The sequence below is a fragment of the Oncorhynchus keta genome, unplaced genomic scaffold (assembly GCF_023373465.1).
Source record: "Oncorhynchus keta strain PuntledgeMale-10-30-2019 unplaced genomic scaffold, Oket_V2 Un_contig_2262_pilon_pilon, whole genome shotgun sequence".
Lineage (NCBI taxonomy): Eukaryota > Metazoa > Chordata > Actinopteri > Salmoniformes > Salmonidae > Oncorhynchus > Oncorhynchus keta.
The window spans coordinates 107235-132439 of NW_026282989.1; the positions used below are offsets into that span (position 1 = coordinate 107235).

At 44.2% G+C, this 25205-nt stretch overlaps 1 protein-coding gene across 1 annotated transcript in view; it reads right to left on the reverse strand.

Annotated features, from left to right (window-relative positions):
* The window catches only part of LOC127921582 (protein eyes shut homolog), a gene marked incomplete at its 3' end in the record, with an annotated part of 213306 nt that overhangs the window by 76224 nt on the left and 111877 nt on the right, over nucleotides 1-25205 (reverse strand). The window contains 2 exon segments of the mRNA XM_052505176.1: nucleotides 4480-4602; nucleotides 13731-13844. Coding sequence (XP_052361136.1) covers nucleotides 4480-4602; nucleotides 13731-13844 — 237 coding nt within the window.

Sequence of the window (25205 nt, forward strand, 5' to 3'; positions counted from 1 at the left end):
CAGGCTATCAAGGACTACATGCTATCAAGGACTACAGGCTATCAAGGACTGCAGGCTATCAAGGACTACAGGCTATCAAGGACTACAGGCTATCAAGGACTGCAGGCTATCAAGGACTACAGGCTATCAAGGACTGCAGGCTATCAAGGACTGCAGGCTATCAAGGACTGCAGGCTATCAAGGACTACAGGCTATCAAGGACTACAGGCTATCAAGGACTACAGGCTATCAAGGACTGCAGGCTATCAAGGACTACAGTCTATCAAGGACTACAGGCTATCAAGGACTGCAGGCTATCAAGGACTACAGGCTATCAAGGACTACAGGCTATCAGGACTACAGGCTACAGGACTACAGGCTATCAAGGACTACAGGCTATCAAGGACTGCAGGCTATCAAGGACTACAGGCTATCAAGGACTGCAGGCTATCAAGGACTACAGGCTATCAAGGACTACAGGCTATCAAGGACTGCAGGCTATCAAGGACTACAGGCTATCAAGGACTACAGGCTATCAATGACTACAGGCTATCAAGGACTACAGGCTATCAAGGACTGCAGGCTATCAAGGACTGCAGGCTATCAAGGACTGCAGGCTATCAAGGACTACAGGCTATCAAGGACTGCAGGCTATCAAGGACTACAGGCTATCAAGGACTACAGGCTATCAAGGACTGCAGGCTATCAAGGACTGCAGGCTATCAATGACTACAGGCTATCAAGGACTGCAGGCTATCAAGGACTACAGGCTATCAAGGACTACAGGCTATCAAGGACTACAGGCTATCAAGGACTGCAGGCTATCAAGGACTACATGCTATCAAGGACTACAGGCTATCAAGGACTGCAGGCTATCAAGGACTACAGGCTATCAAGGACTACATGCTATCAAGGACTACAGGCTATCAAGGACTGCAGGCTATCAAGGACTACAGGCTATCAAGGACTGCAGGCTATCAAGGACTACATGCTATCAAGGACTACAGGCTATCAAGGACTGCAGGCTATCAAGGACTACAGGCTATCAAGGACTACAGGCTATCAAGGACTACAGGCTATCAAGGACTACAAAGGCAAATCCAGCTTTGTGATGCCCACTGAAGCCTCCTTTCCAAGCAGACAATACCGAGTCATCCAGGCATTTTCTCGCTGCTCCAGACGACCAGGCGCTTTTGTTCTCCAAGGCCGACGTAAGGAAAACTCTCAAAAGAGTGAATACTCACAAAGCCGCCTCAGAGTGCGTGCAGACCAGCTGGTGGACATCTTCAACCTGTCCCTGTCCCAGGCTGTACTCCCCACTTGCTACAAGGAGACCACCATCATCCCAGTGCCCAGAAAAACAGCTTTGAGAGGTTGGTCATGACCCACGTCAAGGCCATCATACCAGACACACTGAACAGATCCATGGAAGATGCCATTTCCATCGCTATTCAAACAGCTCTAACACATCTGGACAACAGGAACCCCTATGTGAGAATGCTGTTCATAGACTACAGATCAGCATTCAACACTGCTGTTCCCTCCAGGCTCGACACCAAGCTCAGAGCCGCACACTGACTAAGCACAGGGCACCCCAGGGGTGTTTCCTCAGCCCTCTGTTGTACTCCCTGTTCACCCACGACTGTGTGGCTTTGCACGACGCCAACTCCATCATCTGGTTTAATGTCGACGCCAGGGCTGCAGGCCTGATAACCAACAACAACGAGTCACCCTATTGGGAGGAGGAGGTACATGAACTGGCATTGTGGTGCCAGGACAAAAAACTATCTCAACGTAAGGAGAAAAAAAAGGAGATGATTGTGGACTTCAGTGAGCAAAGGAGGGAACACATCCCGATCCACATCAAACAGGACTGCAGTAGAGAGAGTCGGCAGCTTTAGGTTCTTCTGCGTCCACATCACCGAGGACCTGACATGGAACAACAACACCACCACTCTGGTCAAGAGGGCGCATTAGTGCCTCTACTTTGTATGGCGACAAAATAAATCCGGCATGCCACCCCGGGTCCTCTCCAAATAATACCACTGCACCATCGAGAGCGCCCTGACCAGTTGCATCATGGCCTTGTAAGGAAATTGCTCCATCCACATCCGCAAGGCCCTTCAGCGGGTGGTGAAGACGGCCCAGTACATCACTGGGACCGTGGCCCTCCGGCGGGTGGTGAAGACGGCCCAGTACATCACTGGGACCGTGGCCCTCCGGCGGGTGGTGAAGACGGCCCAGTACATCACTGGGACCGTGGCCCTCCGGCGGGTGGTGAAGACGGCCCAGTACATCACTGGGACCGTGGCCCTCCGGCGGGTGGTGAAGACGGCCCAGTACATCACTGGGACCGTGGCCCTCCGGCGGGTGGTGAAGACGGCCCAGTACATCACTGGGACCGTGGCCCTCCGGCGGGTGGTGAAGACGGCCCAGTACATCACTGAGACTGTGGCCATCTGGCGGGTGGTGAAGACGGCCCAATACATCACTGAGACCGTGGCCCTCCAGCGGGTGGTGAAGACGGCCCAGTACATCACTGGGACCGTGGCCCTCCAGCGGGTGGTGAAGACGGCCCAGTACATCACTGGGACCGTGGCCCTCCAGCGGGTGGTGAAGACGGCCCAGTACATCACTGGGACCGTGGCCCTCCAGCGGGTGGTGAAGACGGCCCAGTACATCACTGGGACCGTGGCCCTCCAGCGGGTGGTGAAGACGGCCCAGTACATCACTGGGACCGTGGCCCTCCAGCGGGTGGTGAAGACGGCCCAGTACATCACTGGGACCGTGGCCCTCCGGCGGGTGGTGAAGACGGCCCAGTACATCACTGGGACCGTGGCCCTCCAGCGGGTGGTGAAGACGGCCCAGTACATCACTGGGACCGTGGCCCTCCGGCGGGTGGTGAAGACGGCCCAGTACATCACTGGGACCGTGGCCCTCCAGCGGGTGGTGAAGACGGCCCAGTACATCACTGGGACCGTGTTCCCATGTTCCCAAGACATCTACTTGAAACATCAGGGATTGAAATTGTTAGTAAAAAAAATCCCATTATTACATTTTTACAATATTTTTTAGAATATAACCTGCACTGACTCTCCACACCTCAGCACACAACTTGCACCAACTCTCCACACCTCAGCACACAACTTGCACTGACTCTCCATACCTCAGCACACAACCTGCACTGACTCTCCACACCTCAGCACACAACCTGCACCAACTCTCCACACCTCAGCACACAACCTGCACCAACTCTCCACACCTCAGCACACAACCTGCACCAACTCTCCACACCTCAGCACACAACCTGTGTTGTGTTTACTGTTTACTATTGCAACAACACATCATCAGTAGGGTAAAACTAACCTGTCTCACGACGGTCTAAACACATCTCACGTTCCCTATTAGTGAGTGAACAATCCAACGCTTGGTGAATTCTGCTTCACAATGATAGGAAGAACCGACTCTCCACACCTCAGCACACAACCTGCACCGACACTCCACACCTCAGCACACAACCTGCACCGACTCTCCACACCTCAGCACACATGCACTCAATTGCTTCTACCAGACTGCTAAATACAGCACAATTTAACCACTTGCCCACCAAAACATGTGTAAATATTGGACTATATATTGTGCCTTCCTGTATTATACTTATGCTAAAATGTTTTTTTTATTCTACTGAACCATTTACATTACGTTCCTATTCGTATCTTATATTTTTATATTATTTCTTATTGTTGTTGCGTTGTCCAGAAGGAGCCTGCAAGTAGACATTTCATTGGACGGTGTATCACCATGTGTATCCTGTACATACGTCTAATAATAAACGTGAAACTTGAATGAAAGGATGGAATGCAGAATAAACATGAACTAGATGTACTGTAAGTGTTGGGGTCTGGTATATGTCCGTCAGAGATCATCCGTACTCCACACAGGATTGTAAGAGTATTAACATCTTAGTCTGAGGCCCTTTACTCTCTAGCCTCCCCCTCGGGAGCAGGAATAAAGATGGCTCTAACAGACCTGGGGTCAAAAAGTATTTGAAATATTGAAAATACTTGTCACTCCAGGCAGGCTAGAGAAGACACTCAGATGGGCGGGACTTACAGTTTAGGACTATTCTATTGGTCTGCTAAGCCAGGGATGCTCAATCAAGAATAGACAACGTGTGTGAAATGATTTCAAATAGTATTTGAACCCAGGACTGATCTCTAATCCCCTTCTATGCACTTCCAGTACTCCAGTTAATATGCTCTTGAGTCAGTAAATTAGCAAACAGCTTACAGTGACAACTCTGACAATCTTTAGGCCTCTACTCCTCAAATATTATCACCATTAGGTTGATGGGTTGATATATAGTTCTGTTTTTAACCCACAGACATAACCAGAATACTGAAATCATTTGTGGTTATTACAGACCATATGCAGTGAGGCACGGTTTCCCGGACATAGATTATTTATGATGTAATAAGAATGATAACATTCATCTCTTACCAACAAACCCCACTGGGCAGATGCATCCATAGTCGGCAACCAGGTCAACACAAGTGGAATTGTTGGCGCAGAATCCATAAACACATTCATCATAGTTGATTTCACAGTTCAGCCCCTGAAACCCTATATCAAGAGGAGATAACATCTCATTATCAGATACAGTAGGAGATTACACCTCACTATCACATACAGTAGGAGATAACATCTCACTATCACATACAGTTGGAGATAATATCTCACTATCACATACAGTTGGAGATAACATCTCACTATCACATACAGTTGGAGATAATATCTCGCTATCACATACAGTAGGAGATAACATCGCACTTTTCACATACAGTTGTAGATAATATCTCACTATCACATATAGTTGGAGATAATATCTCACTATCACATACAGTAGGAGATAATATCTCACTATCACATATAGTTGGAGATAATATCTCACTATCACATACAGTTGGAGATAATATCTCACTATCACATACAGTAGGAGATTACATCTCACTATCACATTGGAGATTACATCTCACTATCACATACATAATTACATCTCACTATCACATACAGTAGGAGATAACATCTCACTATCACATACAGTAGGAGATTACATCTCACTATCACATACAGTAGGAGATAATATCTCACTATCACATACAGTAGGAGATTACATCTCACTATCACATACAGTAGGAGATAATATCTCACTATCACATACAGTAGGAGATAATATCTCACTATCACATACAGTAGGAGATAATATCTCACTATCACATACAGTAGGAGATAATATCTCACTATCACATATAGTTGGAGATAATATCTCACTATCACATACAGTTGGAGATAATATCTCACTATCACATACAGTAGGAGATTACATCTCACTATCACATACAGTAGGAGATTACATCTCACTATCACATACAGTAGGAGATTACATCTCACTATCACATACAGTAGGAGATTACATCTCACTATCACATACAGTAGGAGATTACATCTCACTATCACATACAGTAGGAGATAATATCTCACTATCACATACAGTTGGAGATAATATCTCACTATCACATACAGTTGGAGATAACATCTCACTATCACATACAGTTGGAGATAATATCTCGCTATCACATACAGTAGGAGATAACATCGCACTTTTCACATACAGTTGGAGATAATATCTCACTATCACATATAGTTGGAGATAATATCTCACTATCACATACAGTAGGAGATAATATCTCACTATCACATATAGTTGGAGATAATATCTCACTATCACATACAGTTGGAGATAACATCTCACTATCACATACAGTAGGAGATTACATCTCACTATCACATACAGTAGGAGATTACATCTCACTATCACATACAGTAGGAGATTACATCTCACTATCACATACAGTAGGAGATTACATCTCACTATCACATACAGTAGGAGATTACATCTCACTATCACATACAGTAGGAGATAATATCTCACTATCACATACAGTAGGAGATAATATCTCACTATCACATACAGTATGAGATTACATCTCACTATCACATACAGTAGGAGATAATATCTCACTATCACATATAGTTGGAGATAATATCTCACTATCACATATAGTTGGAGATAATATCTCACTATCACATACAGTAGGAGATTACATCTCACTATCACATACAGTAGGAGATAATATCTCACTATCACATATAGTTGGAGATAATATCTCACTATCACATATAGTTGGAGATAATATCTCACTATCACATACAGTAGGAGATTACATCTCACTATCACATACAGTAGGAGATAATATCTCACTATCACATACAGTTGGAGATAACATCTCACTATCACATACAGTTGGAGATTACATCTCACTATCACATACAGTAGGAGATTACATCTCACTATCACATACAGTTGGAGATAACATCTCACTATCACATACAGTTGGAGATAATATCTCACTATCACATACAGTTGGAGATAACATCTCACTATCACATACAGTTGGAGATAACATCTCACTATCACATACAGTTGGAGATAACATCTCACTATCACATACAGTTGGAGATTACATCTCACTATCACATACAGTAGGAGATTACATCTCACTATCACATACAGTTGGAGATAACATCTCACTATCACATACAGTTGGAGATTACATCTCACTATCACATACAGTAGGAGATTACATCTCACTATCACATACAGTTGGAGATAACATCTCACTATCACATACAGTAGGAGATTACATCTCACTATCACATACAGTTGGAGATAACATCTCACTATCACATACAGTTGGAGATTACATCTCACTATCACATACAGTAGGAGATTACATCTCACTATCACATACAGTTGGAGATTACATCTCACTATCACATACAGTAGGAGATTACATCTCACTATCACATACAGTTGGAGATAACATCTCACTATCACATACAGTAGGAGATTACATCTCACTATCACATACAGTTGGAGATAACATCTCACTATCACATACAGTTGGAGATTACATCTCACTATCACATACAGTTGGAGATAACATCTCACTATCACATACAGTAGGAGATAATATCTCACTATCACATACAGTAGGAGATTACATCTCACTATCACATACAGTTGGATGGCGTAGTAGATCAGACTTTCAAACCAACTCAAAGGCAAAGTTAAGCATCAAATGGAGACACCAAGTAAAAAACGAGGCCATGTTTTGACTCAGTCAGTTAGAAATGTTAGCACAGAACCAGTCCTATGATAAACATGTCATTACAGGTCATGTAAAACAAGTGATTAGTTTGTTTTTGCAGTTGTGGGTGTATTTATCCTGCTTTTTAAAGACAAGAGATATCCTGGAAAATAAACATTTACTGTACAGTATTTTACCTCTATGATCTCATCAAGCCACCTTCACACTTAAATGCCTAATTCCTGTCATAAATTGGTCGGCGCCATTTATGTCATAAGTGGAGAGGGGAGAAGGGGCATAAATATCAGGCAATTTTGCCAATAATTTATTGGCTGTGTCGTCGATGTCCTACCTGTGAGACATACCTCTGATTAAACCTTGATTTGGGCCGAGGACTGTTATGCATTATTAATGGACAAAGGATAATTGTCAAGTTTTATGACAAGGAGAGAGATGGAAATTGGTTCCATGGATGAGTGAGTCATAAATGGCACCTTATTCCTTACATAATGAACTACTTTTGACTAGAGCTCATAGGGCCCTGGTCAAAAGTAGTGCACTGTATACGGAATAGGGTACCATTTGGAACTTCAGTTCTGGTCAGTAGTGAGGAATGATGAGAATTTGCCCTGCACCGATGGTGCTGATAGCCTGGCATTAGTCATGGGGTACCTCTGCAGCCACGGCCTGTGACAGTGCTAATGATAGTCATTTTGTAGCGTGACCATGCAGTGGAATACGTTTATGGGAGCAGAAAATGTCAGAGAAAAGGAGTAGAAGCCTACAACTCGCTGTCCTTCACTTCATGGCATTAACCTTTCATCTGGTTTAACTAGTAGAAACCTACAGCTCACTGTCCTTCACTTCATGGCATTAACCTTTCATCTGGTTTAACTAGTAGAAACCTACAGCTCACTGTCCTTCATGGCATTAACCTTTCATCTGGTTTAACTAGTAGAAACCTACAGCTCGCTGTCCTTCACTTCATGGTATTAACCTTTCATCTGGTTTATCTAGTAGAAACCTACAGCTCACTGTCCTTCATGGTATTAACCTTCCATCTGGTTTAACTAGTAGAAACCTACAGCTCGCTGTTCTTCACTTCATGGCATTAACCTTTCATCTGGTTTAACTAGTAGAAACCTACAGCTCACTGTCCTTCACTTCATGGCATTAACCTTTCATCTGGTTTAACTAGTAGAAACCTACAGCTCACTGTCCTTCATGGCATTAACCTTTCATCTGGTTTAACTAGTAGAAACCTACAGCTCACTGTTCTTCATGGCATTAACCTTCCATCTGGTTTAACTAGTAGAAACCTACAGCTCACTGTCCTTCATGGTATTAACCTTCCATCTGGTTTAACTAGGAGAAACCTACAGCTCGCTGTCCTTCATGGCATTAACCTTCATCTGGTTTAACTAGTAGAAACCTACAGCTCACTGTCCTTCACTTCATGGCATTAACCTTTCATCTGGTTTAACTAGTAGAAACCTACAGCTCACTGTCCTTCATGGCATTAACCTTTCATCTGGTTTAACTAGTAGAAACCTACAGCTCACTGTTCTTCATGGCATTAACCTTCCATCTGGTTTAACTAGTAGAAACCTACAGCTCACTGTCCTTCATGGTATTAACCTTCCATCTGGTTTAACTAGTAGAAACCTACAGCTCGCTGTTCTTCACTTCATGGCATTAACCTTTCATCTGGTTTAACTAGTAGAAACCTACAGCTCACTGTTCTTCATGGCATTAACCTTTCATCTGGTTTAACTAGTAGAAACCTACAGCTCGCTGTCCTTCATGGCATTAACCTTTCATCTGGTTTAACTAGTAGAAACCTACAGCTCACTGTCCTTCACTTCATGGCATTAACCTTTCATCTGGTTTAACTAGTAGAAACCTACAGCTCGCTGTCCTTCACTTCATGGCATTAACCTTTCATCTGGTTTAACTAGTAGAAACCTACAGCTCGCTGTTCTTCATGGCATTAACCTTTCATCTGGTTTAACTAGTAGAAACCTACAGCTCGCTGTCCTTCATGGCATTAACCTTTCATCTGGTTTAACTAGTAGAAACCTACAGCTCACTGTCCTTCACTTCATGGCATTAACCTTTCATCTGGTTTAACTAGTAGAAACCTACAGCTCACTGTCCTTCATGGCATTAACCTTTCATCTGGTTTAACTAGTAGAAACCTACAGCTCACTGTCCTTCATGGCATTAACCTTTCATCTGGTTTAACTAGTAGAAACCTACAGCTCACTGTCCTTCATGGTATTAACCTTTCATCTGGTTTAACTAGTAGAAACCTACAGCTCACTGTCCTTCATGGTATTAACCTTTCATCTGGTTTAACTAGTAGAAACCTTCAGCTCGCTGTCCTTCACTTCATGGCATTAACCTTTCATCTGGTTTAACTAGTAGAAACCTACAGCTCACTGTCCTTCATGGTATTAACCTTTCATCTGGTTTAACTAGTAGAAACCTACAGCTCACTGTCCTTCACTTCATGGCATTAACCTTTCATCTGGTTTAACTAGTAGAAACCTACAGCTCACTGTCCTTCATGGTATTAACCTTTCATCTGGTTTAACTAGTAGAAACCTACAGCTCACTGTCCTTCATGGCATTAACCTTTCATCTGGTTTAACTAGTAGAAACCTACAGCTCACTGTCCTTCATGGCATTAACCTTTCATCTGGTTTAACTAGTAGAAACCTACAGCTCACTGTCCTTCACTTCATGGCATTAACCTTTCATCTGGTTTAACTAGTAGAAACCTACAGCTCACTGTTCTTCATGGCATTAACCTTTCATCTGGTTTAACTAGTAGAAACCTACAGCTCGCTGTCCTTCACTTCATGGCATTAACCTTTCATCTGGTTTAACTAGTAGAAACCTACAGCTCACTGTCCTTCATGGCATTAACCTTTCATCTGGTTTAACTAGTAGAAACCTACAGCTCACTGTCCTTCACTTCATGGCATTAACCTTTCATCTGGTTTAACTAGTAGAAACCTACAGCTCACTGTCCTTCATGGCATTAACCTTTCATCTGGTTTAACTAGTAGAAACCTACAGCTCACTGTCCTTCATGGTATTAACCTTTCATCTGGTTTAACTAGTAGAAACCTACAGCTCGCTGTCCTTCATCCATTTTTGTATCGATATTTAAAATCACAATAATTTCCTCAATTGCAATAGGTTACCTTGTTGCTGTACAGGGAATAGGGTGCCATGTGGAACACAGACTGGCTCTTACCAATAGGTTACCTTGTTGCTGTACAGGGAATAGGGTGCCATGTGGAACACAGACTGGCTCTTACCAATAGGTTACCTTGTTGCTGTACAGGGAATAGGGTGCCATGTGGAACACAGACTGGCTCTTACCAATAGGTTACCTTGTTGTTGTACAGGGAATAGGGTGCCATGTGTAGCACAGACTGGCTCTTACCAATAGGTTACCTTGTTGTTGTACAGGGAATAGGGTGCCATGTGGAACACAGACTGGCTCTTACCAATAGGTTACCTTGTTGTTGTACAGGGAATAGGGTGCCATGTGGAACACAGACTGGCTCTTACCAATAGGTTACCTTGTTGCTGTACAGGGAATAGGGTGCCATGTGGAACACAGACTGGCTCTTACCAATAGGTTACCTTGTTGTCGTACAGGGAATAGGGTGCCATGTGGAACACAGACATTTACATTTACATTTAAGTCATTTAGCAGACGCTCTTATCCAGAGCGACTTACAGATTGGTGCATACACCTTATGACAACCAGTGGAACAGCCACTTGCATCTAAATCTTGTTGGGGGGAGAAGGATTACCTACCCTTACTTACCCTATCCTAGGTATTCCTTGAAAGGTGGGGTTTCAGGTGTCTCCGGAAGGTGGTGATTGACTCCGCTGTCCTGGCGTCGTGAGGGAGTTTGTTCCACCATTGGGGGGCCAGAGCAGCGAACAGTTTTGACTGGGCTGAGCGGGAACTGTACTTCCTCAGTGGTAGGGAGGCGAGCAGGCCAGAGGTGGATGAACGCAGTGCCCTTGTTTGGGTGTAGGGCCTGATCAGAGCCTGGAGGTACTGAGGTGCCGTTCCCCTCACAGCTCCGTAGGCGAGCACCATGGTCTTGTAGCGGATGCGAGCTTCAACTGGAAGCCAGTGGAGAGAGCGGAGGAGCGGGGTGACGTGAGAGAACTTGGGAAGGTTGAACACCAGACGGGCTGCGGCGTTCTGGATGAGTTGTAGGGGTTTAATGGCACAGGCAGGGAGCCCAGCCAACAGCGAGTTGCAGTAATCAAGACGGGAGATGACAAGTGCCTGGATTAGGACCTGCGCCGCTTCCTGTGTGAGGCAGGGTCCTCTGCGGATGTTGTAGAGCATGAACCTACAGGAACGGGACACCGCCTTGATGTTAGTTGAGAACGTCAGGGTGTTGCCAGGATCACGCCAAGGTTCTAGCGCTCTGGGAGGAGGACACAATGGGTTTCAACCGTGATGGCGAGATCATGGAACGGGCAGTCCTTCCCGGGAGGAAGAGGAGCTCCGTCTTGCTGAGGTTCAGCTTGAGGTGGTGATCCGTCATCCACACTGATATGTCTGCCAGACATGCAGAGATGCGATTCGCCACCTGGTCATCAGAAGGGGGAAAGGAGAAGATTAATTGTGTGTCGTCTGCATAGCAATGATAGGAGAGACCATGTGAGGTTATGACAGAGCCAAGTGACTTGGTGTATAGCGAGAATAAGAGAGGGCCTAGAACAGAGCCCTGGGGACACCAGTGGTGAAGCGCGTGGTGAGGAGACAGATTCTCGCCACGCCACCTGGTAGGAGCGACCTGTCAGGTAGGACGCTCAAGCGTGGGCCGCGCCGGAGATGCCCAACTCGGAGAGGGTGGAGAGGAGGATCTGATGGTTCACTTAGGTCTAGAAGGATGAGAGCAGAGGAGAGAGAGTTAGCTTTAGCAGTGGGAGCGCCTCCGTGATACAGAGAAGAGCAGTCTCAGTTGAATGACTAGTCTTGAAACCTGACTGATTTGGATCAAGAAGGTCAGACTGGCTCTTACCAATAGGTTACCTTGTTGCTGTACAGGGAATAGGGTGCCATGTAGAACACAGACTGGCTCTTACCAATAGGTTACCTTGTTGCTTTACAGGGAATAGGGTGCCATGTGGAACACAGACTGGCTCTTACCAATAGGTTACCTTGTTGTTGTACAGGGAATAGGGTGCCATGTGGAACACAGACTGGCTCTTACCAATAGGTTACCTTGTTGTTGTACAGGGAATAGGGTGCCATGTGGAACACAGACTGGCTCTTACCAATAGGTTACCTTGTTGCTGTACAGGGAATAGGGTGCCATGTGGAACACAGACTGGCTCTTACCAATAGGTTACCTTGTTGTTGTACAGGGAATAGGGTGCCATGTGGAACACAGACTGGCTCTTACCAATAGGTTACCTTGTTGCTGTACAGGGAATAGGGTGCCATGTAGAACACAGACTGGCTCTTACCAATAGGTTACCTTGTTGCTGTACAGGGAATAGGGTGCCATGTGGAACACAGACTGGCTCTTACCAATAGGTTACCTTGTTGCTGTACAGGGAATAGGGTGCCATGTGGAACACAGACTGGCTCTTACCAATAGGTTACCTTGTTGCTTTACAGGGAATAGGGTGCCATGTGGAACACAGACTGGCTCTTACCAATAGGTTACCTTGTTGCTGTACAGGGAATAGGGTGCCATGTGGAACACAGACTGGCTCTTACCAATAGGTTACCTTGTTGCTGTACAGGGAATAGGGTGCCATGTGGAACACAGACTGGCTCTTACCAATAGGTTACCTTGTTGCTGTACAGGGAATAGGGTGCCATGTGGAACACAGACTGGCTCTTACCAATAGGTTACCTTGTTGCTGTACAGGGAATAGGGTGCCATGTGGAACACAGGCTGGCTCTTACCAATAGGTTACCTTGTTGCTGTACAGGGAATAGGGTGCCATGTGGAACACAGACTGGCTCTTACCAATAGGTTACCTTGTTGCTGTACAGGGAATAGGGTGCCATGTAGAACAGACTGGCTCTTACCAATAGGTTACCTTGTTGTTGTACAGGGAATAGGGTGCCATGTGGAACACAGACTGGCTCTTACCAATAGGTTACCTTGTTGCTGTACAGGGAATAGGGTGCCATGTGGAACACAGACTGGCTCTTACCAATAGGTTACCTTGTTGCTTTACAGGAAATAGGGTGCCATGTAGAACACAGACTGGCTCTTACCAATAGGTTACCTTGTTGCTGTACAGGGAATAGGGTGCCATGTGGAACACAGACTGGCTCTTACCAATAGGTTACCTTGTTGCTGTACAGGGAATAGGGTGCCATGTGGAACACAGACTGGCTCTTACCAATAGGTTACCTTGTTGCTGTACAGGGAATAGGGTGCCATGTGGAACACAGACTGGCTCTTACCAATAGGTTACCTTGTTGCTGTACAGGGAATAGGGTGCCATGTGGAACACAGACTGGCTCTTACCAGCTGGACAGAAGCAGTGATACAGGTCAACACCGTCCACACACACAGCTCCGTTCTGGCACGGCATCGACTTGCAGTCGTTCAGATTCACCTCACAGAACGGCCCACCAAAGCCTGCATGAGAGAAGCACACACACACAGGATCATTAGTGAATCTCTTTGGTTAGTTTTATCTGTCAGCCAATTAAGATTTCTATGTCTTTGTTTCCCCACTCTGAAGCTGCTTTTACAAAGCTGTTTCTGATCCAGTGTGTGTGTGTTTGTGCGAGAATGTGTATTTGCATGTATGTGTGTGTCTGTGTGTGTGTCGTTTAATCATTGTTAATATGAGGCATTAATTGACTCTTTGATATATAACATTAAACAGGCCAGATCCTGTGATCTAATATGTAACATTAAACAGGCCAGACCCTGTGATCTGATATGTAACATTAAACAGGCCAGATCCTGTGATCTAATATGTAACATTAAACAGGCCAGACCCTGTGATCTGATATGTAACATTAAACAGGCCAGACCCTGTGATCTAATATGTAACATTAAACAGGCCAGATCCTGTGATCTGATATGTAACATTAAACAGGCCAGACCCTGTGATCTGATATGTAACATTAAACAGGCCAGACCCTGTGATCTAATATGTAACATTAAACGGGCCAGACCCTGTGATCTAATATGTAACATTAAACAGGCCAGATCCTGTGATCTAATATGTAACATTAAACAGGCCAGACCCTGTGATCTAATATGTAACATTAAACAGGCCAGATCCTGTGATCTAATATGTAACATTAAACAGGCCAGATCCTGTGATCTAATATGTAACATTAAACAGGCCAGATCCTGTGATCTGATATGTAACATTAAACAGGCCAGATCCTGTGATCTAATATATAACATTAAACAGGCCAGATCCTGTGATCTAATATGTAACATTAAACAGGCCAGATCCTGTGATCTGATATGTAACATTAAACAGGCCAGATCCTGTGATCTAATATGTATCATTAAACAGGCCAGATCCTGTGATCTAATATGTAACATTAAACAGGCCAGATCCTGTGATCTAATATGTAACATTAAACAGGCCAGATCCTGTGATCTAATATGTAACATTAAACAGGCCAGATCCTGTGATCTGATATGTAACATTAAACAGGCCAGACCCTGTGATCTAATATGTAACATTAAACAGGCCAGACCCTGTGATCTGATATGTAACATTAAACAGGCCAGACCCTGTGATCTAATATGTAACATTAAACGGGCCAGACCCTGTGATCTAATATGTAACATTAAACAGGCCAGACCCTGTGATCTAATATGTAACATTAAACAGGCCAGATCCTGTGATCTAATATGTAACATTAAACAGGCCAGACCCTGTGATCTAATATGTAACATTAAACAGGCCAGATCCTGTGATCTAATATGTAACATTAAACAGGCCAGATCCTGTGATCTAATATGTAACATTAAACAGGCCAGATCCTGTGATCTGATATGTAACATTAAACAGGCCAGATCCTGTGATCTAATATGTAACATTAAACAGGCCAGACCCTGTGATCTAATATGTAACATTAAACAGGCCAGACCCTGTGATCTAATATGTAACATTAAACAGGCCAGATCCTGTGATCTAATATGTAACATTAAACAGGCCAGACCCTGTGATCTGATATGTAACATTAAACAGGCCAGATCCTGTGATCTAATATATAACATTAAACAGGCCAGATCCTGTGATCTAATATGTAACATTAAAAAGGGCAGATCCTGTGATCTGGTATGTAACATTAAACAGGCCAGATCCTGTGATCTGGTATGTAACATTAAACAGGCCAGATCCTGTGATCTGATATGTAACATTAAACAGGCCAGATCCTGTGATCTGATATGTAACATTAAACAGGCCAGACCCTGTGATCTAATATGTAACATTAAACAGGCCAGATCCTGTGATCTAATATGTAACCTTAAACAGGCCAGATCCTGTGATCTGGTCGAACACTAATCTCACCTCCTCCATTCCAAGAGATGCAGGAAACACACAGACAGGGACACACACAGGTTTGTGATCACACAAACACCTCCCTGCCTTGTTCAATATCGTCAATAAGGTGTGTAGGCAGGGAAAGCAGTGGTGAGATGACAAACTAACTCATTGGCTGAAGTGAAAGTGAAAGTGGAGGACGAGAGAGAGAGAGAGAGAGAGAGAGAGAGAGAGAGAGAGAGAGAGAGAGAGAGAGAGAGAGGTGTTTGGCCCAATGTTCGACAGGGCAGGCAGGGTGCCATTCTATCGAAGCCTTGCACCATATAACAAGCACCTGTGGGGATCATAAGTATCAGTTCTTTCCCCAACCCTGTTGTTAGTACCTGGGTTCAAAGAGTATTCATTCTATTACAAATACTTTGGCGGTTTGATTGATCCACTGCCTAGATTGCCAGATGAGTGAGATTTACACTTTTAATACTAATCTGTTGGTTACATTATGCCAGGCTAGCTCAGTCAAGCTCAGCCAAAGTATTTCAAAGAAAACAAATGCTATTTGAAACCAGGTTTGACACATGGTTACTGAAAATCTATTTACCGGTGCTCTATCTGAAGAGTTGTCTGGAGAGTCTTGTAAAACAGACCGTGATCACTGATGCAATCATGTCCAGATAAAGTTAATGCATTGCCTTCTCTGAGGGAATGCTGAACAGTGATTCGCTGAGCTTAACAATCAACACAGGTGCTGGCCATGCAGTGGCCGGGTAATGGAGGTAGAACACAATACTGCTGTAATGTAGAACCTACACATTTCAATGGAAGATCATTATTACATTACTGGACTTTACTGTAACAGAGATAGTTAAACACAGTATTACATTACTGGACTGAGCTGTAACAGAGATAGTTAAACACAGTATTACATTACTGGACTGAGCTGTAACAGAGATAGTTAAACACAGTATTAAACACATCCTCAGTTGAGGATGCCTGGTCATTCTTTAAAAGTAACTTCCTCACCATTTTGGATAAGCATGCTCCGTTCAAAAAATGCAGAACCAAGAACAGATACAGCCCTTGGTTCACTCCAGACCTGACTGCCCTCGACCAGCACAAAAACATCCTGTGGCGGACTGCAATAGCATCGAATAGCCCCGTGATATGCAACTGTTCAGGGAAGTCAGGAACCAATACACGCAGTCAGTCAGGAAAGCTAAGGCCAGCTTCTTCAGGCAAAAGTTTGCATCCTGTAGCTCCAACTCCAAAAAGTTCTGGGACACTGTGAAGTCCATGGAGAACAAGAGCACCTCCTCCCAGCTGCCCACTGCACTGAGGCTAGGAAACACGGTCTCCACCGATAAATCCATGATTATCGAAAACTTCAATAAGCACTTCTCAACGGCTGGCCATGCCTTCCGCCTGGCTACTCCAACCTCGGCCAACAGCTCCGCCCCCCGTAGTTCCTCACCCAAGCCTCTCCAGGTTCTCCTTTACCCAAATCCAGATAGCAGATGTTCTGAAAGAGCTGCAAAACCTGGACCCGTACAAATCAGCTGGGCTTGACAATCTGGACCCGCTATTTCTGAAACTATCTGCCGCCATTGTCGCAACCCCTATTACCAGCCTGTTCAACCTCTCTTTCATATCGTCTGAGATCCCCAAGGATTGAAAGCTGCCGCAGTCATCCCCTCTTCAAAGGAGGAGACACCCTGGACCCAAACTGCTATAGACCTATATCCATCCTGCCCTGCCTATCTAAGGTCTTCGAAAGCCAAGTCAACAAACAGGTCACTGACCATCTCGAATCCCACCGTACCTTCTCCGCTGTGCAATCTGGTTTCCGAGCCGGTCACGGGTGCACCTCAGCCACACTCAAGGTACTAAATGATATCATAACCGCCATCGATAAAAGACAGTACTGTGCAGCCGTCTTCATCGACCTCGCCAAGGCTTTCGACTCTGTCAATCACCAAATTCTTATCGGCAGACTCAACAGCCTCGGTTTTCGGATGACTGCCTTGCCTGGTTCACCAATTACTTTGCAGACAGAGTTCAGTGTGTCAAATCAGAGGGCATGCTGTCCGGTCCTCTGGCAGTCTCTATGGGGGTGCCACAGGGTTCAATTCTCGGGCCGACTCTTTTCTCTGTATATATCAATGATGTTGCTCTTGCTGCGGGCGATTCCCTGATCCACCTCTACGCAGACGACACCATTCTATATACTTTCGGCCCGTCATTGGACACTGTGCTATCAAACCTCCAAACGAGCTTCAATGCCATACAGCACTCCTTCCGTGGCCTCCAACTGCTCTTAAACGCGAGTAAAACCAAATGCATGCTTTTCAACCGATCGCTGCCTGCACCCGCATGCCCGACTAGCATCACCACCCTGGATGGTTCCAACCTTGAATATGTGGACATCTATAAGTACCTAGGTGTCTGGCTAGACTGCAAACTCTCCTTCCAGACTCACATCAAACATCTCCAATCAAAAATCAAATCCAGAGTCGGCTTTCTATTCCGCAACAAAGCCTCCTTCACTCACGCTGCCAAGCTTACCCTAGTAAAACTGACTATCCTACCGATCCTCGACTTCGGCGATGTCATCTACAAAATGGCTTCCAACACTCTACTCAGCAAACTGGATGCAGTCTATCACAGTGCCATCCGTTTTGTCACTAAAGCACCTTATACCACCCACCACTGCGACTTGTATGCTCTAGTCGGCTGGCCCTCACTACATATTCGTCGCCAGACCCACTGGCTCCAGGTCATTTACAAGTCCATGCTAGGTAAAGCTCCGCCTTATCTCAGTTCACTGGTCACGATGGCAACACCCATCCGTAGCACGCGCTCCAGCAGGTGTATCTCACTGATCATCCCTAAAGCCAACACCTCATTTGGCCGCCTTTCGTTCCAGTACTCTGCTGCCTGTGACTGGAACGAATTGCAAAAATCGCTGAAGTTGGAGACTTTTATCTCCCTCACCAACTTCAAACATCAGCTATCCGAGCAGCTAACCGATCGCTGCAGCTGTACATAGTCTATAGGTAAATAGCTCACCCTTTTTCACCTACCTCATTCCCATACTGTTTTTATACTGTTTTTATTTATTTACTTTTCTGCTCTTTTGCACACCAATATCTCTACCTGTACATGCCCATCTGATCATTTATCACTCCAGTGTTAATCTGCAAAATTGTATTATTCGCCTACCTCCTCATGCCTTTTGCACACATTGTATATAGACTGCCCATTTTTTTCTACTGTGTTATTGACTTGCTAATTGTTTTACTCCATGTGTAACTCTGTGTTGTCTGTTCACACTGCTATGCTTTATCTTGGCCAGGTCGCAGTTGCAAATGAGAACTTGTTCTCAACTAGCCTACCTGGTTAAATAAAGGTGAAATAAAAACTGGACTTAGCTGTAACAGAGATAGGTAAACACAGTATTACATTACTGGACTGAGCTGTAACAGAGATAGTTAAACACAGTATTACATTACTGGACTTAGCTGTAACAGAGATAGGTAAACACAATATTACATTACTGGACTTAGCTGTAACAGAGATAGGTAAACACAGTATTACATTACTGGACTTAGCTGTAACAGAGATAGGTAAACACAGTATTACATTACTGGACTTAGCTGTAACAGAGATAGGTAAACACAGTATTACATTACTGGACTTAGCTGTAACAGAGATAGGTAAACACAGTATTACATTACTGGACTTAGCTGTAACAGAGATAGTTAAACACAGTATTACATTACTGGACTTTACTGTAACAGAGATAGTTAAACACAATATTATATTACTGGACTTTACTGTAACAGAGATAGTTAAACACAGTATTACATTACTGGACTTAGCTGTAACAGAGATAGTTAAACACAGTATTACATTACTGGACTTAGCTGTAACAGAGATAGGTAAACACAGTATTACATTACTGGACTTAGCTGTAACAGAGATAGTTAAACAGCAGGTTAAATGACTCCTTCACCTCTCTGATTCAGAGGGGTTGGGTTAAATGACTCCTTCACCTCTCTGATTCAGAGGGGTTGGGTTAAATGACTCCTGTACCTCTCTGATTCAGAGGGGTTGGGTTAAATGACTCCTGCACCTCTCTGATTCAGAGGGGTTGGGTTAAATGACTCCTTCACCTCTCTGATTCAGAGGGGTTGGGTTAAATGACTCCTGTACCTCTCTGATTCAGAGGGGTTGGGTTAAATGACTCCTTCACCTCTCTGATTCAGAGGGGTTGGGTTAAATGACTCCTGTACCTCTCTGATTCAGAGGGGTTGGGTTAAATGACTCCTGCACCTCTCTGATTCAGAGGGGTTAAATGACTCCTGCACCTCTCTGATTCAGAGGGGTTGGGTTAAATGACTCCTTCACCTCTCTGATTCAGAGGGGTTGGGTTAAATGACTCCTGCACCTCTCTGATTCAGAGGGGTTAAATGACTCCTGCACCTCTCTGATTCAGAGGGGTTAAATAACCCCTGCACCTCTCTGATTCAGAGGGGTTGGGTTAAATGACTCCTGTACCTCTGATTCAGAGGGGTTAAATGACTCCTCCACCTGTCTGATTCAGAGGGGTTAAATGACTCCTGCACCTCTCTAATTCAGAGGGGTTAAATGACTCCTCCAACTCTCTGATTCAGAAGGGTTAAATGACTCCTGCACCTCTCTGATTCAGAGGGGTTAAATGACTCCTGTACCTCTGATTCAGAAGGGTTAAATGACTCCTGCACCTCTCTGATTCAGAGGGGTTAAATGACTCCTCCACCTGTCTGATTCAGAGGGGTTAAATGACTCCTTTACCTCTCTAATTCAGAGGGGTTAAATGACTCCTCCAACTCTCTGATTCAGAAGGGTTAAATGACTCCTTTACCTCTCTGATTCAGAGGGGTTAAATGACTCCTTTAACCCCTCTGACGTTTCAGTTGAAGACATTCAGCTGGACATTACTCTGTTCTTGTAGTCTTTTTTCACATCAGTACTTCTTGTTTTTAAAATGTGCTTTCTTCCTGTCGTTGGGCACTTTCGAGTGTTTTGACAAAGACTATCAATGTCACAAATGGCACCCTATTCCCTATATAGTGCACTACTTTTGAAAAGGGCCCGTAGGGAATAGGGTACCATTTGGGAAGGAGAGAAAGGACTATTAAAATCCTGAAACCAAGTGTGTCTGTCGCATCAGCAACACGCATCACTTCCTCCGAGGTATTGATCATTACAGAGTCCCCACTTTTAAAAAATAAGAAATGGCACACTATTCCCTATTTCGTGCACTACGTTTGACCATGGCCTACAGGGCTCTGTAGTGAAGTATTTAGGCTGTATGGGTGCCGTTTGGGACAAACCCAGTGTCTTGGGTTTAGCCATGCTTCTCTGACAGATACGAGGGCGACCACTTTTATTGCTTCTGAAACAATGCTTTTAGCTTGTAAAATATAATGGAGTGTAAGAACACATAGCAAGGACACATTCCAGTGAGGGAGACAGTTCTAGGAGGTGGTGCCGGTACATACGCTGTTTAGTGTATTGTGTGTGTGTGTGAGTGTGTGTGTGTGTGATACATATTCCTGTTAAGCTATCTTGGCAGGTGCAGCATTAAGGCAGTAGATAATGCGTATGCCAACCCCTGCCAGTCTAAAACATCTCTGAAAGGCCATCCGGTGCGGCGTGTAATTTGCCCTTGAGACGTGGAGCCAGAGCTGGGTAGAGGACTAGAGAGGGGTGGCGGAGGAGGCTGGAGCTCACTGTAGGGTTGCTCTTTCATTTACTTAACAAATCACTCATGATCGTTCACTCTGACACACGTCAAGAATAAGTGCAAGGGGAGTAATGAAGTTGTTGGTTATTGATATGGTCGCCTGAACCTCCACGGGATAATCGCTCAGACTAAGACAATGTTTTACATTTTAGGTGTGATGGTTAGATGTGTGATGGTTAGATGTGTGATGGTTAGATGTGTGATGGTTAAATGTGTGATGGTTAGATGTGTGATGGTTAGATGTGTGATGGTTAGATGTGTGATGGTTAGATGTGTGATGGTTAGATGTGTGATGGTTAGATGTGTGATGGTTAGATGTGTGATGGTTAGATGTGTGATGGTTAGATGTGTGATGGTTAGATGTGTGATGGTTAGATGTGTGATGGTTAGATGTGTGATGGTTAGATGTGTGATGGTTAAATGTGTGATGGTTAGATGTGTGATGGTTAGATGTGTGATGGTTAGATGTGTGATGGTTAAATGTGTGATGGTTAGATGTGTGATGGTTAGATGTGTGATGGTTAGATGTGTGATGGTTAGATGTGTGATGGTTAGATGTGTGATGGTTAGATGTGTGATGGTTAGATGTGTGATGGTTAGATGTGTGATGGTTAGATGTGTGATGGTTAGATGTGTGATGGTTAGATGTGTGATGGTTAGATGTGTGATGGTTAGATGTGTGATGGTTAGATGTGTGATGGTTAGATGTGTGATGGTTAGATGTGTGATGGTTAGATGTGTGATGGTTAGATGTGTGATGGTTAGATGTGTGATGGTTAAATGTGTGATGGTTAGATGTGTGATGGGTCGTTTGGACATGTGCAAATATTTTAGTTACATTTTGATGAATGCATGTTTCACTTTACGATCATTGTTCACTGTCTGTACCCTGTATAACATCACAACACTGTCTGTACCCTGTATAACATCACAACACTGTTCACTGTCTGTACCCTGTATAACATCACGACACTGTTCACTGTCTGTCCCCTGTATAACATCACAACACTGTCTGTCCCCTGTATAACATCACAACACTGTCTGTACCCTGTATAACATCACAACACTGTTCCCTGTCTGTACCCTGTATAACATCACAACACTGTTCCCTGTCTGTACCCTGTATAACATCACAACACTGTTCACTGTCTGTCCCCTGTATAACATCACAACACTGTTCACTGTCTGTACCCTGTATAACATCACAACACTGTTCACTGTCTGTACCCTGTATAACATCACAACACTGTTCCCTGTCTGTACCCTGTATAACATCACAACACTGTTCCCTGTCTGTACCCTGTATAACATCACAACACTGTTCCCTGTCTGTACCCTGAATAACATCACAACACTCTTCACTGTCTGTACCCTGTAGAACATCACAACACTGTTCACTGTCTGTACCCTGTATAACATCACAACACTGTTCACTGTCTGTCCCCTGTATAACATCACAACACTGTTCACTGTCTGTACCCTGTATAACATCACAACACTGTTCCCTGTCTGTACCCTGTATAACATCACAACACTGTTCACTGTCTGTCCCCTGTATAACATCACAACACTGTTCCCTGTCTGTACCCTGTATAACATCACAACACTGTCTGTCCCCTGTATAACATCACAACACTGTTCCCTGTCTGTCCCCTGTAGAACATCACAACACTGTTCACTGTCTGTACCCTGAATAACATCACAACACTGTCTGTCCCCTGTATAACATCACTGTCTGTACCCTGAATAACATCACAACACTGTTCACTGTCTGTACCCTGTATAACATCACAACACTGTTCCCTGTCTGTATCCTGTATAACATCACAACACTGTTCCCTGTCTGTCCCCTGTATAACATCACAACACTGTTCCCTGTCTGTCCCCTGTATAACATCACAACACTGTTCCCTGTCTGTCCCCTGTATAACATCACAACACTGTTCCCTGTCTGTACCCTGTATAACATCACAACACTGTTCACTGTCTGTACCCTGAATAACATCACAACACTGTCTGTACCCTGTATAACATCACAACACTGTCTGTACCCTGTATAACATCACAACACTGTTCCCTGTCTGTCCCCTGTATAACATCACAACACTGTTCCCTGTCTGTACCCTGTATAACATCACAACACTGTTCACTGTCTGTACCCTGTATAACATCACAACACTGTCTGTACCCTGTATAACATCACAACACTGTCTGTATCCTGTATAACATCACAACACTGTTCACTGTCTGTACCCTGAATAACATCACAACACTGTTCACTGTCTGTCCCCTGTATAACATCACAACACTGTCTGTACCCTGTATAACATCACAACACTGTCTGTACCCTGTATAACATCACAACACTGTTCCCTGTCTGTACCCTGTATAACATCACAACACTGTTCCCTGTCTGTACCCTGTATAACATCACAACACTGTTCACTGTCTGTACCCTGAATAACATCACAACACTGTTCACTGTCTGTCCCCTGTATAACATCACAACACTGTCTGTACCCTGAATAACATCACAACACTGTTCACTGTCTGTCCCCTGTATAACATCACAACACTGTTCACTGTCTGTACCCTGAATAACATCACAACACTGTTCACTGTCTGTCCCCTGTATAACATCACAACACTGTCTGTACCCTGTATAACATCACAACACTGTCTGTACCCTGTATAACATCACAACACTGTTCACTGTCTGTACCCTGTATAACATCACAACACTGTTCACTGTCTGTACCCTGTATAACATCACAACACTGTTCACTGTCTGTACCCTGTATAACATCACAACACTGTTCACTGTCTGTACCCTGTATAACATCACAACACTGTTCACTGTCTGTACCCTGTATAACATCACAACACTGTTCCCTGTCTGTACCCTGAATAACATCACAACACTGTTCACTGTCTGTACCCTGAATAACATCACAACACTGTTCACTGTCTGTACCCTGTATAACATCACAACACTGTTCACTGTCTGTACCCTGTATAACATCACAACACTGTTCACTGTCTGTACCCTGTATAACATCACAACACTGTTCACTGTCTGTACCCTGTATAACATCACAACACTGTTCCCTGTCTGTACCCTGTAGAACATCACAACACTGTTCACTGTCTGTCCCCTGTATAACATCACAACACTGTCTGTACCCTGTATAACATCACAACACTGTTCACTGTCTGTACCCTGTATAACATCACTGTCTGTACCCTGTATAACATCACAACACTGTCTGTACCCTGTATAACATCACAACACTGTTCCCTGTCTTTACCCTGTATAACATCACTGTCTGTACCCTGTATAACATCACAACACTGTCTCTGTACCCTGTATAACATCACAACACTGTTCACTGTCTGTACCCTGTATAACATCACTGTCTGTACCCTGTATAACATCACAACACTGTTCACTGTCTGTACCCTGTATAACATCACAACACTGTTCCCTGTCTGTATCCTGTATAACATCACAACACTGTTCCCTGTCTGTACCCTGTATAACATCACAACACTGTCTGTACCCTGTATAACATCACAACACTGTTCCCTGTCTGTACCCTGTATAACATCACAACACTGTCTGTACCCTGTATAACATCACAACACTGTTCCCTGTCTGTACCCTGTATAACATCACAACACTGTTCCCTGTCTG